Raw genomic sequence first — 14233 nt, forward strand, 5'->3', positions numbered from 1 at the left:
GTACCCTTGGTATAGTTGTACGTTGGTTGGTCAAAGTCAAACTAAAAAGTGACGAACTGTCACTTTTTACACGGCGCTCACGCACACTACCAAAACAAACGTTCGTTAGTATGTGTGAACTCCGTGTAAAAACTAAAAAGTGACCCCGTTCGTTTGACAACAGTTGGTTTATGTTTTAATATAGTTTTTTTTGTTTGGTCTTATAAGCAATATCCAGATTTTTAAGCGAAGATGGCGTTACGAAGTTTGCACGACCGAAATGTCAAAATCACGCAGTGGTACCAACATTACAAAAAAAGTGTTCCATGGCATGACAGCCACACTTTACTACTAACGTTGGTACCACTGCGCAATTTTGACATTTCGGGGGTGCTCCATTCGTAACGCCATCTTCGCTTAAAAATCTTGATGCACACAAATTTCATATTTGTTTTTTTTTTCTATGTTTGATAAATCATAATGTTTTGTATGTTTTCTCCTCTTCTTTATAGTAATATAAAAATGTATCAAATTCATCAAATAAAGAACAACAAAGCAAAACGCAAAATCAGCCTAATCTCATGCTTAGCTCAGCTCAAGTTCCCACTCAGTGAGGCGTCGGGGCAGCAATTTTCGCGCGCTCAGAACAAACAACTGGCTTAGCTCCATAACCAGCTTCATAAATCCCCTGCGCAGTCAATATCTATATAAAACCGGCGAGTTGTTCCCTTGCCAGCTTCATTCCCGAGACAACGTTCTAAGGCGTTGTACGTGTACCGCGTGCTTGCGTCGTTCTAAATCTGCCAAGCCAAGTGTCCTGTCCTTTTTGAAGATCAGCGTCGCGACGCTCCTCCACTCGCAGTGTCAAGTGTTTTGTAACGGGTTTTTGTGTGTGTGTGTGTTTTTTTTTTGCGCGCGCTCCCCGCCGACTTTGTTAAACAAAAAGTGTTGTTTAAACATAAAGTCAGCACAGCAATGAAGGTCAAGTTCAATGCCGGGTTGGTGGTGCTGCTGGCCAGTACCTGTTTTGCCGCTAAATTCCGTACGTATTTTGAAAGGGGATGCTTCTCGAATGGGATCCCAGACCAACCAGCAAACTAGTGTCGGCGTGCGTGTAACACGATAATGAAGAATTTGGTTGGCCACTTGAGTTCAAGAAACGAACCTACCAGATTTGAATGTGTGATTAGGAATGTTCAGACATCATTTGCATTTCAGCTGACGAAAATCGGGGATTAAGAAGAGGAGCTAAATCATCTGTGAAGTGTATGCAAATTTGTGGATATCGTTAGCAACGCGTCAATGGAAGTGTGCGAATGGTTCTGAGAAATGGATTATTTACTTCTCGGTTTCGTCTGGTAATGGAAAACATGACAAAAAAGTTTTTGCCATACAAATTAATTAGAGTTAGAGATATTAATGGTTCCTTGATTGATTTTATTAAAATCGTTGGGTCGTTATTGAGTCGAACTAATTAATATCAACATTTTCACAAACTTTTCTTTGGATTTTTGGATTTCGTGTGTCATTTTGCATCAAAAAATCAAAATCAAATCAAACCCATCCACTTTAATGACCCCAGGTCTTTTGTGGTCTCTTTTGCAAGTTTCTCCTCGAACCTAAGAGTCCGAAGGCTTGAATGGGGAGAGCCACAAATCTCTTTCTACTCCATGGAACCTTCCCCCCCCCCGGGTTCGAACTGATGACCTTTGGATTGCTAGTCCAACCACCGCTAGCGATTCCACCGGAGCAGTTTTACCTCCCCATTCGATGGAAGGTTGGAGCAGATGGGTATCGAACGTCATTTTGCATCCATAGTTTGTGAATATTTGAAGATCTGTATCTCGGGCACAGATTTTCTGTAGGTTATGATTAGATTTTTTATAATATGACAATGTGACTTTTTTAATTTTTGAGTTATTTGTTTTAGGGCATTTGGAAGAGTTTACGATGGTGTAAAAATTGGTTCTGGAGTTATGATTTTATTTGTAAATAAAATATCAAACATATTACAGTCGACTCTCTGGCTGTCGATCTTCTCGATATCAATATTGGTCCATGTACCAATGAAACTGCATACTGCATACTTCGATTGTCTTTATTCCTCGATTTTTTCTCTTGCTTGAAGGATCTCTTCCTCGATGGTCCCTTGGATTCTATTTGCTTTAAACTTCTATTCCGGTTGTGAATAATTTCACTTTCTCATGGCTTGCATAGTCATTTTTCTTTGATAAACGAAGCTTTGAAGGGTGTTTGACATTTCTTTGTTTTTGTTTGCTGGACGTTGCCATGATTCTCTTCCATAGAGTTTTATACGTGCGCATGTATTGCGTGTACGTACACGAAAAAAAGTGAGGTTAAATTTTGTCCGGCCAGCAAAATCAAATGGTGCGCTAGTGTGTGTACGCGAAACGTCATAAAGCTCTATAGCTGGTTAGCAAGAAAAAACAAATTTCAATCAAGTCTTCATTTTGCATCGTTCTGTAAACTGATGCTTCTCTTTCTCTACGGTCCCTTGGATATTGACAACCAGAGAGTCGACTGTATCACAAAATTTAAAATTCAGCAATTTTCAACAAAAGAGGCCGTTTTTGAGCATTTTTATTTTTTGATTTTTTTTTATTTTTCTCAAACTTTGTGGGGGTCTTTTTGTGCCCCAAGAAGTCAATTTGTGTCATTGGTTCGCCCATACAAGTCATACAACTTTGGCCCATACAAGTCATACAACTTTGGCAGCTATCTATACAAAAATGGTACGTAAATATTCGAAAATCTGTAACTTTTGAAGGAATTTTCTGATTGACATGATATCTTCGGCAGACTTGTAGGTATTGATGAGGACTTTCAGAAGAGTAGGTAGGAGAAAAAAATGTCGGTTTTTTAAATAACTTTTCTTCATAAAAAATAATTTCATAAAATCCATATTTTTTATCATTACAATTTTTTTGATATGTTTTAGAGGACTAAAAACCACTTTTTGCGGGCAAAAATGTTGCTGCAGAAATATGATTTTTTCAAATTGTATTTTGAAAAAATAGAAATCTTACCCTAAACATTTTTAATAGGGGTTTAATGTAAATAATATCAGAAAACAAAAAGTACTCTCTAGCTGTCGATCTTCTCGATATCAATGTCCAGCTGTCGATAATTTTCTCAGTCTTTTCAAATATATTGCTTTGATTTTTTGTTCTATAAATTGATAACTCGGTAATCGGCTCCCCTCCCACTAACACAAGATCCTCCGTAATTACTCTTAGCTTTAAGTAAAATGTAATTACAAAAGCCGACTCGGTCCTAACCAGGTCCCAGCACCAAAAAGGACCTAATAAAAATAAAAATAAATGATGACTCCCGCTCTCGACGGTCTCTCCAATACAGACAACGAGAGAATCCACTGTAGTTTACTGTTTTCGAAATATGGCCAATTAAAATTTTATTTTAACTACAAATTTGCAGTTTTTTAATTTTTCACGTGATCAGTCCCAAAAATATTTTTTTCGAATTTTGAAAAGTTTCGAAAATTTCCTAAAATAAATGATTTCTATGAAAAAATATTTTGAAGGTTTTGGAATCAAGAAAAAACATTTCAAGAGGGAGTGATATTGAACATTTGGCCCTTTTGAAATGTTAGTATGATTGAAAAAATGTTAAATTTTTTAACATTGCAAACTGAACCTTTATTTGCTGAGATATTGGCTTAAGAAAAGGGGGGCTGCTTGGGTGTGGACTTCGAAAACATAAATTTTCCTGTTTACTTCTGTCTGCTGTATCTCAGCAACCAGAGGTCTAATATACAATGTTTGTTGAACGACATCGTGAGAAATTTTTTGAAGCATTGAAAAAATTCAGAACATTTATAAAACCCTTTTAAAATTTTCTGCGCAGTCAAATAAAAATAAATTTGAAATTTTTAAATCAATTATTCATAAAATCCCAAATAAGTGGTTTATTTTTTTAAAATTAATTCGAACAATTTAATTTTATCAAAATTATTGGTTTCTGTTCTTTTGTAATGTTATGTTTGATTTTAAATTTTCAAATTAGTTTTTATTCAATAGAGCAAGAAAGTTTCCTACTTTAACATAAAAAATCGTACCAATAATTTTTAAAATAACTGATAATGACATAATTGATTTGGAAAAAAATCGGTTGAGGTTAAGAGGTCGCTAATGACCATTCAACTTTGATAGATCATTTTGCGATCTCTGACAAAAAAAATCAATATGCACATTTTCCAAAAAAATCATCTCTACCTTAAAGCCAACTATTTATGTGAAAGTTGTATTCATTCAAGGTATATTTGTTCTGTGTGTGTGTGTGTGGTCCAATCCAATACCCGCTGGCCGGCAGCGAAATTATGGGAAAGTATAGTTTGTATCAGACTTGGGTTATGCTGATACAGCTTATCTCAGTCCCGGGTATTAGGTGGTGTTAGCCCTCGCGCTGCTTCCAGTGATCCATTTCAGAATGACAGAGCTCCTTGCGGTCCAATTCCGAGGTCACTGGGCATTGTCTGGCCCCGCCTAAAGATAAAGCAAGAACCAGACGGGTCCTCGATCTATCTTTAAACTTCCAATCCCATCAGGCAAAACAGGGATCGGCGCGTATTTAGTAAATTGCTAGCAAAAATATGCCAGGTTTCAACAAGTCCAATATGGACTGTTCTCACCAAATTCGCGAAGCAGCTGCCTCTAGTTTTCCTTATATGATGATGATGGCCAGGTCCAGTAACGACGTTTTCCATACGCAACGCAGATTCACAATATGCCAACATACCACAACGACGACGGCGAATTCACGCGAAATGACAAAAATAATCGTCGCGACATTTTACGAAAAAAAATAAAATAAATAAATAAATAAATAAATCCGCGGCCCGATCCGTCGATTCCGAAACTAATTGATGGATTATGCTCTAGAATATCGTGAAACGACTCTTTTGATTGTTAATTTTTCGAACAAAACTCACAAAATAAATCATTTTTCATAGTTCCTAGACAACTGTTAACAAAATTCTGGCACTACTGTACCACAATCAAAACAAGCACTCATATTTCCGAAAGCGAGTAAGAGAGGCAACAAAACTGACGTTTAACCTTAATTTGACAAGCAAAGCATTGCGCTACCATAAACACAATAACAAAACAAATATGAAGAAGAAAAAAATTCATAAAAATGATGAAAATCTTGAAAAATTACAACTATTTGCCCTAGATTTCACTTGATTTCTCTTATGTATGTCAATTTGAATTGTTACAGCACAAGGGAAACTTTTAAATTCACTAAAAACACGCCAAAAAGTTAAAATTATCGAGGACCGACCGAACACCGAACTTCTTCCTCTCACAGACAAGCGAACTTCTTCATTCAAGGTATATTTGTTCTCTTCCAAAATTGTATTGTTTGAACAATATTTTTAAATATGCTTTGGGAAAATTATTGTGAGGGTCTAACGAAAATAATCAGGGATGGAATAATCGCAAAAAAATCAATTTCGCTTGCGAACTTTCTTCACCCGGGAAAGAGAGAGGAGGCAAATCACGCAAAAGAAAATGGCTCCCGAAATTCTCAAAAAAAAAATCAATCTGCTGATGATTTTTTGTGAATTTCCTTGCCAGCAACACTTAATAATATTTATTTCACGTTATTTACACACATTGCCCATGTACAAAATGTGAAAAATCATTTTTTGACGTGTGACGTTACACTTGCAAGTGTAGTGGTAAGAAAGATGTTCCGCCGAATAATCAAGATGATGATTTATTTGGTTTCTTTTTACCGATCTTTCGTGCGCGAGGGAGGAGAGCCATGCTCTCTTCGGATTTTTTCTCTTGGTGAACATTCAAAGATTTTCTTTTGATGATGATTATTCCATCGCTGCAAATAATAGACTACTTGTTAACAAAATGATTTTAAGAACCCCCCAAGTCTGAAAGCGTTAAATAACAAATTTATTTTCGATCAAATATTTGATTTTAAAAAAATATATATTCCGGATGTTCGATCCAATTACTGAGAATGTGAATAGACTTTGTGTCACAAAAATGTGTAATTTAATCTTAATCAAATTTACACCAGCTGAGAACTTTATTCTCTTCTTGAAGTTATAGTTTTTTTGCCACAGCTAATATACTAATGAGCAATCATGAGAACAAGCACCAAGATCAGACACCTCTGAATAGTCCTCGTCACTTAATTACCTAATGAAATGAAGATAAATTTGCTTCCGATGATAGTGCTGCACTTACAACCGCTCAGCTTAATCTTTATCATGCATCAATAATCTACACGGTGTAGATGCCCCTCTGAACTCTCAATTTGTGTTGGTTAAACACTACCGCCAAAGTTTTTTTTATCATTCCTTAAAATTCATTGAAACTTGAAAAAGAAGAGTTTAGTTAAAAGGTGAAACCAAAACAGGAATACTTGTTACATATTTTTAACAGAAAAACAAATTAACTTTTATGCACAAAAACCAGTTCAGGAACCTCGACGATTAAACAGAGATTTACGGTTGGTTAACCAGGACGGCAGACTGCAATAAAGCACAGTGAAGGTTGTAATTATCCACGACACTTGTTATTCTGAATCATCCGAGGCAAACCCAATCCCATGGAGAACAATCGCACAATGTAATGGCGTTGTAAAATTCCAACAGCTTTTTTTTGCACCCCATTCTAAGTGCATTAGCTCTTCCTGTTTTTTGTTCTGTTACTAATCTTTGATCGAGTTGTGGTGGTGAGTTAGGAAAGTTTTTTGTTCTGATTTCACTGACGCGTTTTATATGGTTTCTTCCTTTCAATACTTCTTAAATTCATTAGATTTTTTTGAATTTTTAGACGACCTTCAGCTGAAATTGCAATGTGATGATTCATATTTAAACTGTTATTTTTTTCTGTTAAGTATGGAACAGCGCCGATACACTATTGCTGGCCGATCTGCTGCTGCTTTTTTCGCCAATGATGTGCTAATTTCTTAAATCGATACATTAAACACCCCATCAAATTATTCCCCCAAACAGCTGCCGGTTACACGCTCTGCAAACAGGGTGACGACAAATGCTTGCTGGAACAAATTGGCGCCACCTTCGCCAAACACAGCCAGGGAATCCCGGAGATGAACCTGGTGGGCCTGGACCCGCTGAAGATCGAGAAAATGGACATTGTCCAGGGTGGCGATGGGCCGATCAACATCGTGCTCAACTTCAAGAACGTCGACCTGACCGGACTGTCCCAGAGCACCGTCAAAAAGGCCAAGTAATTTCTCTAGACGCGTGTGGTCCATCTTGAGCAAAGTTTAAAGTTTTAATTTCCGTTTCTTGCAGTGGCTTCACGGCGAATCCTACCAAAATGGAAATGGCCGTACTCGTCCCGGTGGCATCGCTGGTCGGAGGTTACAAAATCAACGGCAAGGTTCTGATTCTGCCCATCCAGGGCGAGGGCAAGAGCAACATGACGATGGGTAACTTGACACTCCCATGCTTTTCTAAATATGCTTAAAAACTAACGACTGCTTCAAACCCCGCAGAAAACTGCCACATTCAGCTCAAGTGGACCGGAAAGCTGGTGGAAAAGGCGGGCAAACAGTTTTACCAGCTGGACAAGCTGAAGGCCACGTTCGACACCACCCGGTTCCATATGCATTTTTCGAACCTCTTCAACGGAGACAAAGCCCTGGGCGATAACATGAACCAGTTCCTGAACGACAACTGGCAGGACATCCTGAAGGAGCTGAAACCGTCGATTGTGACGGCCTTTGCCCAGATCTTCCAGAGGGTAGTGACGAACGTGTTTGACAAGGTTCCGTACGCGGAGTTGTATCAGTAAGGAGCATCACCCTAATGCTATTTAAAGTGTTTTGCCGCTCACCATTTCATCCTACATGGTTTTTACGTGATTGACTAGCAGTAATTGTGTTATAAATACAACGTTTTACAACGTAACAGTGAGTTTGATTAACTTTCCGAAAATCTCCTGACAATGAGCTGCACGGCTTTAAAATGAATGATTGATAATCCAGATAACATTTAATGGACTTTTTTTTATTTTTTTGTGAAACTTTAAAGAAACTATTTTGCATTATTTTACTATTTTATATAGGAAACTTCTGAGATTTTTTAAAACATGAAATATGAAAAAGTCAACCTTCTATCATCCAATTTAAAATTATTAAAACTTTATTTGAAAACGATGCAAAATTGAATTTACGAGCCATGATTTTAACATTTGTATGAAAAAAGAGTTTAAAAATGCATTATACATCTTGCAAGCATTAGTTTCCAAAATTTCAAAGTATTGACGAAAATTTATTTTTTTGCAAGAAAAAAAGTTTTTGCGGTGCTGTACATTGGAATTTCATAAAAATTCAAAATATTTTTAATCCAGCCAAAAAATGCTAAATATGATTATCAATGCAGAAAAATGCGTTTTAAATTGTTGATTAGGGTAGGGTAGTCATCAATGAGACACTTTTGGTTTTCAACTTTCAAAGATTTTTCTCATTTTTTCATCAGCATGTATTAATGAGCTTTTTGTTGCATTTTCTTTCTTTTAATGTGTTCTAACATTGTTCAAAATATGAGATCGATCCGACATCTACAGCCAGAGTTATTCAACTGTCTCATTGTAGACGCACTTGGCAGGAACAATGAGACAGCTGGGGAACAATGAGACACACTACGAAAATCAAGATTTTTCTAGTAAAACATCATGTTTTTGTATTGTTCCATTGCAGGTAACTTGCCTTGAACATTTTAGAGCAATTTTGCCAACATGAAACTTTAATTAACAAAAGTTATGCTAAAAAGTATTTAAATTTTGTAAAATCCGTATATTTATACCAAATAACTTTGTATTTTTGGTTAAATGAAGTTAAAACTCAATAAATATGCCAAAAATCACTTTTAATTCATGTTTTGAAAGATTTCCATAGATTTTGAAAAGTTTAATGAAGAAAAATCAAAGTGTCTCATTGTTACCCATGAGCTGAAATGAGTGGGGAACAATGAGACAGTCCTGGATACTGGGTATATTCTAAATTTTGGCCAAACCTAATGAAAGGACATTGTAGCCCAACTCAATCCCTATGGAACGTCGAAAGAAATTTGAAGAAATATTAGTTTTGGTGTTAATGGCAGCCTACAAGCGAAAAAGTAATTTTTGTCCATAATTTACTTTTACATCCCAGAATCAAACATTTATGAATAACTTTTCAAGGAAGCGTCCATAACCAAAGCCACTATAATGGCAGACGTGTATCCAGTAGACACACCTTTCCCCCAAATATGAGCCTGATTGGTTGAAACTACGACTTGTGAGAGCCATTTTATCATTGTTCCCCGTGTCTCATTGATGACTACTCTACCTACACTTCTATTTTCTTTAAAATTTTGAAGCCTTTAGAAAATATTGTTTTTTGCCCCCTGATTTTTCGGACCAATTTTGAAGGGGAGCCTTACTAACCATACGAAAATTGAAAGGAAAATATTAAAACAAAATTGTTATAACTTTTACTAGTAAATAATCAGTCAAATAAATAAAAATAAATATAAAATATTTCCAATGTATTAATTTATTTTAAAAGGTCGAACAATAGCAAACATACTTGTAAAAGTAACCTTTAGTAGATACAGTCGACTTTTTTTGAGCCATTATAACCAGAGCATAGTTGGAAGAAGAAATCAGGATATAGAAATGAGCTATTAAATTTAGTTGAAATAAAGAAAAATATTAGAAATCTGATATCGCTACGTGAAGAACCTCTTCTTTTATTACATTTTCTTCAAAAAATTACTACATTAAATTTTATTGTCATTCCCTACAATAAAAACTTGACTTCAAATTAATTTTGAAGGTAGAATTACGAATGAAGATGAAAATCAAACAAGATCATACATATTTTGCTTTAGTTCTATTTGGTTGATATTTTCATGTTAAGAACAATCTTTCGTGGCTTAACAAACAAACATTTAAGAAAACATTGTCTATTACTGTCACGTTAAAAAATGTATACAAAATATCTTTAGTTGATTCAAGAATAACATAAAATGAAGAATAGAAAGTTCTTTCTGTAATCTAAACATTAGATTATCAAGGTTAATTAAACATTTTTCACGTTCCTCAAAATTTTGTGTTTTGGAATGATGGTCCCCGAGAAAAATATAATTTGTTAACATGAAAAATCACTAAGCCTATGATGAAGTAGCAATAGCGCCATCTACTTTTCACACATCTCTACCTTAACATTGGATGATCTATTCTATGAGTAAAATTAGACTAATGGTCGAAATTTTATCCAAATCACTACAGGCTTGAAGTTTTAAAGGTTTTGATCTTGTATGCAAATCATTGGCCCTAAGTAATATTTCAACGAAATCGGAGAATATTTAGCAATTTTGCAAAAAAAAAAGGTTACATTATTACCTAAATCTGCACTTTTGAATTATCTCTGGCCCATTAGGCAACACAGGTACACGCAGAAAAATAAGGCATATTTGAATCAACAAAACGTTTTGTTGATTTGAAAATCAAGATTTTTGTTGAATCAACGCTAGACGCCAAAGCAACTTTTTCAGAACAACAAAAGATTTTTGTGGAATTGAGAAAATCAAGGTTTGTTTCAACGCAAAATCGGCGTTGATTATATTCAACAAACATTTTGTAGAATCAAACCTCGTACAGGGTGATTCTACAAAATATTTTTCTGCGTGTAACAATAAAAAATCAGTCTTATTCTCACACCAAAAAATATCAGTTATGTATTTTTCCTGTCCGAAACCCATTACAAAAATGGCGATCTAAAAAAGTAATTTTCACTCATATAAGTGCTCTTTTTATTCAACAAAATTCGCACCAGGGTTTTTTTATGTCCACCACAGGCGCCTAAATGCTTCAATGATCAAAAATTGAAAATCAAAATGGCGACGTGATTTTTTTATTTCATTAAATTTAAAACTTTTTTGTGAAGCTGCTCACCCTAACGTAATAGAAACCCACCAAAGTGTAGACCTCCCATAAGCGTGTAATGTTTGACAGGGAGTGTCTGTTTACATTGCAGACCGTTAGAAGGAAAAGTTTTGCGCGGAAGTGACAACAATGTTTAGCTAGTTCAACACAAGACGGTCGGCCGGCGGTTGGCCGAAACTTCTTGTCTTTACAACACAAACCCAGGTCAAGACGCACTACAACAATATTAAAATTGGATAAACTGTAGAATTTCTTCGAAAAATTTATTGCATTAAGGTTGAGTCGTGGAGAAGCATTCGGGTGACTACTTTAAAAAAAGTTCTACATCACACGCTGTTTTGGGTACAATCAACCCACTTCTATCACCTTATACTCATTTCCTTCAAAGCGTAGAGTACAATAACAACACATAACTTCACCGCACTGCGCACTGCAGAATCCACCAACTCAAAACGTCACCCTCGACAGCGGCTCCGCTCCGGTGAAAAATCCTCGAGCTCCATCGTCGTCATTCTACGACCTGTTTGGGAAAGCTATGAAGTGTAATGAAAATTGGCTGATGCAAAATTTGTTGGTGATCTTTTTCGTGTCGCAACTGTTCAGCACGTCGTCCCTGCTGGAATCGCCAGCGTCGTCGTCGTCGTCGTCGTCTGCAGAGCCCTCGCAGGAGACCCTCGTCGAAGGTAGGTGTTCAATGGCACAGCTGCCGGCCTTGCCATTTGTTCTACCAAAGGAATTGTTGGCAGCAAATCCAATTAGAAGGTATACGAGTTATTATTTTTTTCGCTACCCGCAGATTTCTTCATTTGCCGTTCCTGTGGTCACGACGTCAGTTTGTCCAACTTTGTGCTGGAAAAGTACAGCCCGTTGGCTCTGGGCTCCAGCAACCAAACACTCTCGACGGGTCGGGAAGCTATCGTGCAGGAGGTGCAGAATACGCTAGGGATCCGGTTCAAGATCATCGTGGTCGAAAAGGCGTACTGCGCCAAGGTTGAGTCGGTGAGTTGTTTCTTGAATTTTTAATTTTAAGGTTGATGAGAGGATGATAGTGGTAAAATGTGATTACTGGTAAACATCAAGGATATCATGTAGAAGGCTCTTGTCATAGAAGTAAACGTTACAAATGTTTGTGCCAGATATAAGAATCTATTTTAAGAATTCGTAAGTAGGTCAAACATGATTCTAACTTGCTTTCTCTTCTCCAGTGGAGTCTGCTGCACTCGTGGTTCCCTGGGTACGCTTGGAAGCTGTGCGTTTGTCCCAAGTGTCGAACCCACTTGGGTTGGATGTTTGAGCCGCTCGAGACGGCCACCTCGGATCGGTACTTTCCCACGGAAAAAGGCTTCTACGCGCTCATCTCCAGCAACATCATCTCAGAAGGATGTAATAATTGCTCCGGACTTCAGCAAACAACTTCATTACTAACTCTTGCTATCAAATCTTTTTGCTTTCAGACGTCAACTCGCTGCTTATGCGAGAAAAGGCCCTGCGCGACAACTAAACTAATCTAAAATGGTCGACCCGAATCGCAAAATCAACATCCTGTCCGAGGAGCACCAGCTGTTCCTGAACGAGTGTGAGGAGGAGTTCAAGGACCGCTTCACCGAGGACGACGCCGAGTTCCAGGCGTACTGCGCCCAGCCGCCGCCTCCACCGCCCGTGCTGGAGCCGTGGCAAAACCGTAACTATCACGGTGGTGGCGGTGGAGATCGGCGCCACGACGGCGGAGGTCGTGGACGGGGTCGGTTCCAGCACCACCACCACAATCGCAACCGGGATTACCGGGATCGGCCGTACAATCAATCGGGACATCACGGGAACCGGTACAACAACAACAGCAACCGGGACTACAACAATCGAGACAACAACAATCGGTACAACTCGGAGAGAAGATACTAGAAAAGCTTGGGCGGAGGATGGATTTAGCACGAGTGCACGGTTTGATGTGTTTGTTCTGATTTTTACTTTTTGCTACCAATCTTCAACTCTTCGTTGTTTCATTTTAAACGCGGACAATATAGATTAAAAATGCGCTCTTTAAACGATTTCTGAATAAATTGTAAATAAAGACTGTATATAAAATGTCCATTTGGATAAACAAGTAAAAAGAAATTCCATTCCCTTTTTTCAAAAGAATTCAATAGTATTTTTTTGAAGATTTCGAGTTTTGAAATATTTATATTGTTTGGACTTCACAATTTAGTAATCTTGCGTTTATGAATTTAATTAAAGTATATTTTGATGCATCGACTTTTTGAAGCCAATATTTTTTAAACTGTAATTTTTCATATTTAACTGTATTTTTTATTTTAAATTTTAATTTTAGAATTTCTACCTATCGCATTGTAGATTTTTATCAGAATTTTTATTTTTAGAATTTTAGAATTATAATTTTAGTATTTTAGAATTTTAGAATTTGAGAATTTTAGAATTTTAGAATTTTAGAATTTAAGAATTTAAGAATTTAAGAATTTAGAATCTTAGAATCTTAGCATTTTAGAATTTAAAATTTTTAGAATTTTAGAATTTTAGATTTTTTTTTGAAATTTTGAAATTTTTGGATTTTTTGGAATTTTTTGAATTTTTGAAATTTTTAAAATTTTTGTAATTTTTGTAATTTTTGGAATTTTTGGAATTTTTGAAATTTTCGGAATTTTTTGAATTTTTGGAATTTTTGGAAGTTTTGGAATTTTTGGAAGTTTTGGAATTTTTGGAATTTTTGGAATTTTTGAAATTTTTGGAAGTTTTGGAATTTTTGGAATTTTTGGAATTTTAGGAATTCTTGAAATTTTTGGAATTTTTGGAATTTTTGGAATTTTAGAATTTTAGAATTTTAGAAATTTAGAATTTTAGAATTTTAGAATTTTAGAATTTTAGAATTTTAGAATTTTAGAATTTTAGAATTTTAGAATTTTAGAATTTTAGAATTTTAGAATTTTAGAATTTTAGAATTTTAGAATATTAGAATTTTAGAACTTTAGAATTTAAGAATTTTAGAATTTTAGAATTTTAGAATTTTAAAATTTTAGAATTTTAGAATTTTAGAATTTTAGAATTTTAGAATTTTAGAATTTTAGAATTTTAGAATTTTAGAATTTTAGAATTTTAGAATTTTAGAATTTTAGAATTTTAGAATTTTAGAATTTTAGAATTTTAGAATTTTAGAATTTTAAATTTTAGAATTTTAGAATTTTAGAATTTTAGAATTTTAGAATTTTAGAATTTTAGAATTTTAGAATTTTAGAATTTTAGAATTTTAGAATTTTAGAATTTTAGAATTTTAGAATTTT

General features: G+C 35.5%; 3 protein-coding genes across 3 annotated transcripts; all 3 read left to right on the forward strand.

Moving 5' to 3' along the window:
- Positions 1 to 694: 694 nt before the first annotated feature.
- LOC6048712 (protein takeout) lies at positions 695 to 7817 on the forward strand. Its single transcript, XM_001865553.2, has 4 exons — positions 695 to 1021; positions 7001 to 7235; positions 7304 to 7440; positions 7507 to 7817. Exons 1-4 carry the CDS (start codon positions 955 to 957, stop codon positions 7803 to 7805), a joined length of 738 nt encoding a protein of 245 aa, XP_001865588.1. The 5' UTR covers positions 695 to 954; the 3' UTR covers positions 7806 to 7817.
- Positions 7818 to 11230: 3413 nt separating this feature from the next.
- Positions 11231 to 12586, forward strand: LOC6048713 (protein cereblon). The gene is made up of 4 exons (XM_001865554.2): positions 11231 to 11626; positions 11740 to 11942; positions 12149 to 12326; positions 12398 to 12586. Exons 1-4 carry the CDS (start codon positions 11479 to 11481, stop codon positions 12442 to 12444), a joined length of 576 nt encoding a protein of 191 aa, XP_001865589.2. The 5' UTR covers positions 11231 to 11478; the 3' UTR covers positions 12445 to 12586.
- LOC6048714 (RNA guanine-N7 methyltransferase activating subunit) lies at positions 12456 to 12842 on the forward strand. The gene has a single exon (XM_001865555.2). The coding sequence runs from the start codon at positions 12456 to 12458 to the stop codon at positions 12840 to 12842; it is 387 nt and encodes a 128-aa protein (XP_001865590.1).
- The last annotated feature ends 1391 nt before the right edge of the window (positions 12843 to 14233 follow it).

Source organism: Culex quinquefasciatus, chromosome 3 (genome assembly GCF_015732765.1).
Source record: "Culex quinquefasciatus strain JHB chromosome 3, VPISU_Cqui_1.0_pri_paternal, whole genome shotgun sequence".
Classification (NCBI taxonomy): Eukaryota; Metazoa; Arthropoda; class Insecta; order Diptera; family Culicidae; genus Culex; species Culex quinquefasciatus.

Bases quoted from the DNA above. Each gene is read 5' to 3' on its own strand.
- LOC6048712 (XM_001865553.2), top strand. From the start codon at position 955: ATGAAGGTCAAGTTCAATGCCGGGTTGGTGGTGCTGCTGGCCAGTACC. The intron at 1,022-7,000 runs GTACGTATTTTG...TCCCCCAAACAG, and splicing joins CTGTTTTGCCGCTAAATTCC to CTGCCGGTTACACGCTCTGC. The intron at 7,441-7,506 runs GTAACTTGACAC...CAAACCCCGCAG, and splicing joins CAAGAGCAACATGACGATGG to AAAACTGCCACATTCAGCTC.
- LOC6048713 (XM_001865554.2), top strand. From the start codon at position 11,479: ATGAAGTGTAATGAAAATTGGCTGATGCAAAATTTGTTGGTGATCTTT. The intron at 11,627-11,739 runs GTAGGTGTTCAA...CGCTACCCGCAG, and splicing joins GCAGGAGACCCTCGTCGAAG to ATTTCTTCATTTGCCGTTCC. The intron at 12,327-12,397 runs GTAATAATTGCT...TTTTGCTTTCAG, and splicing joins CAACATCATCTCAGAAGGAT to ACGTCAACTCGCTGCTTATG.
- LOC6048714 (XM_001865555.2), top strand. From the start codon at position 12,456: ATGGTCGACCCGAATCGCAAAATCAACATCCTGTCCGAGGAGCACCAG.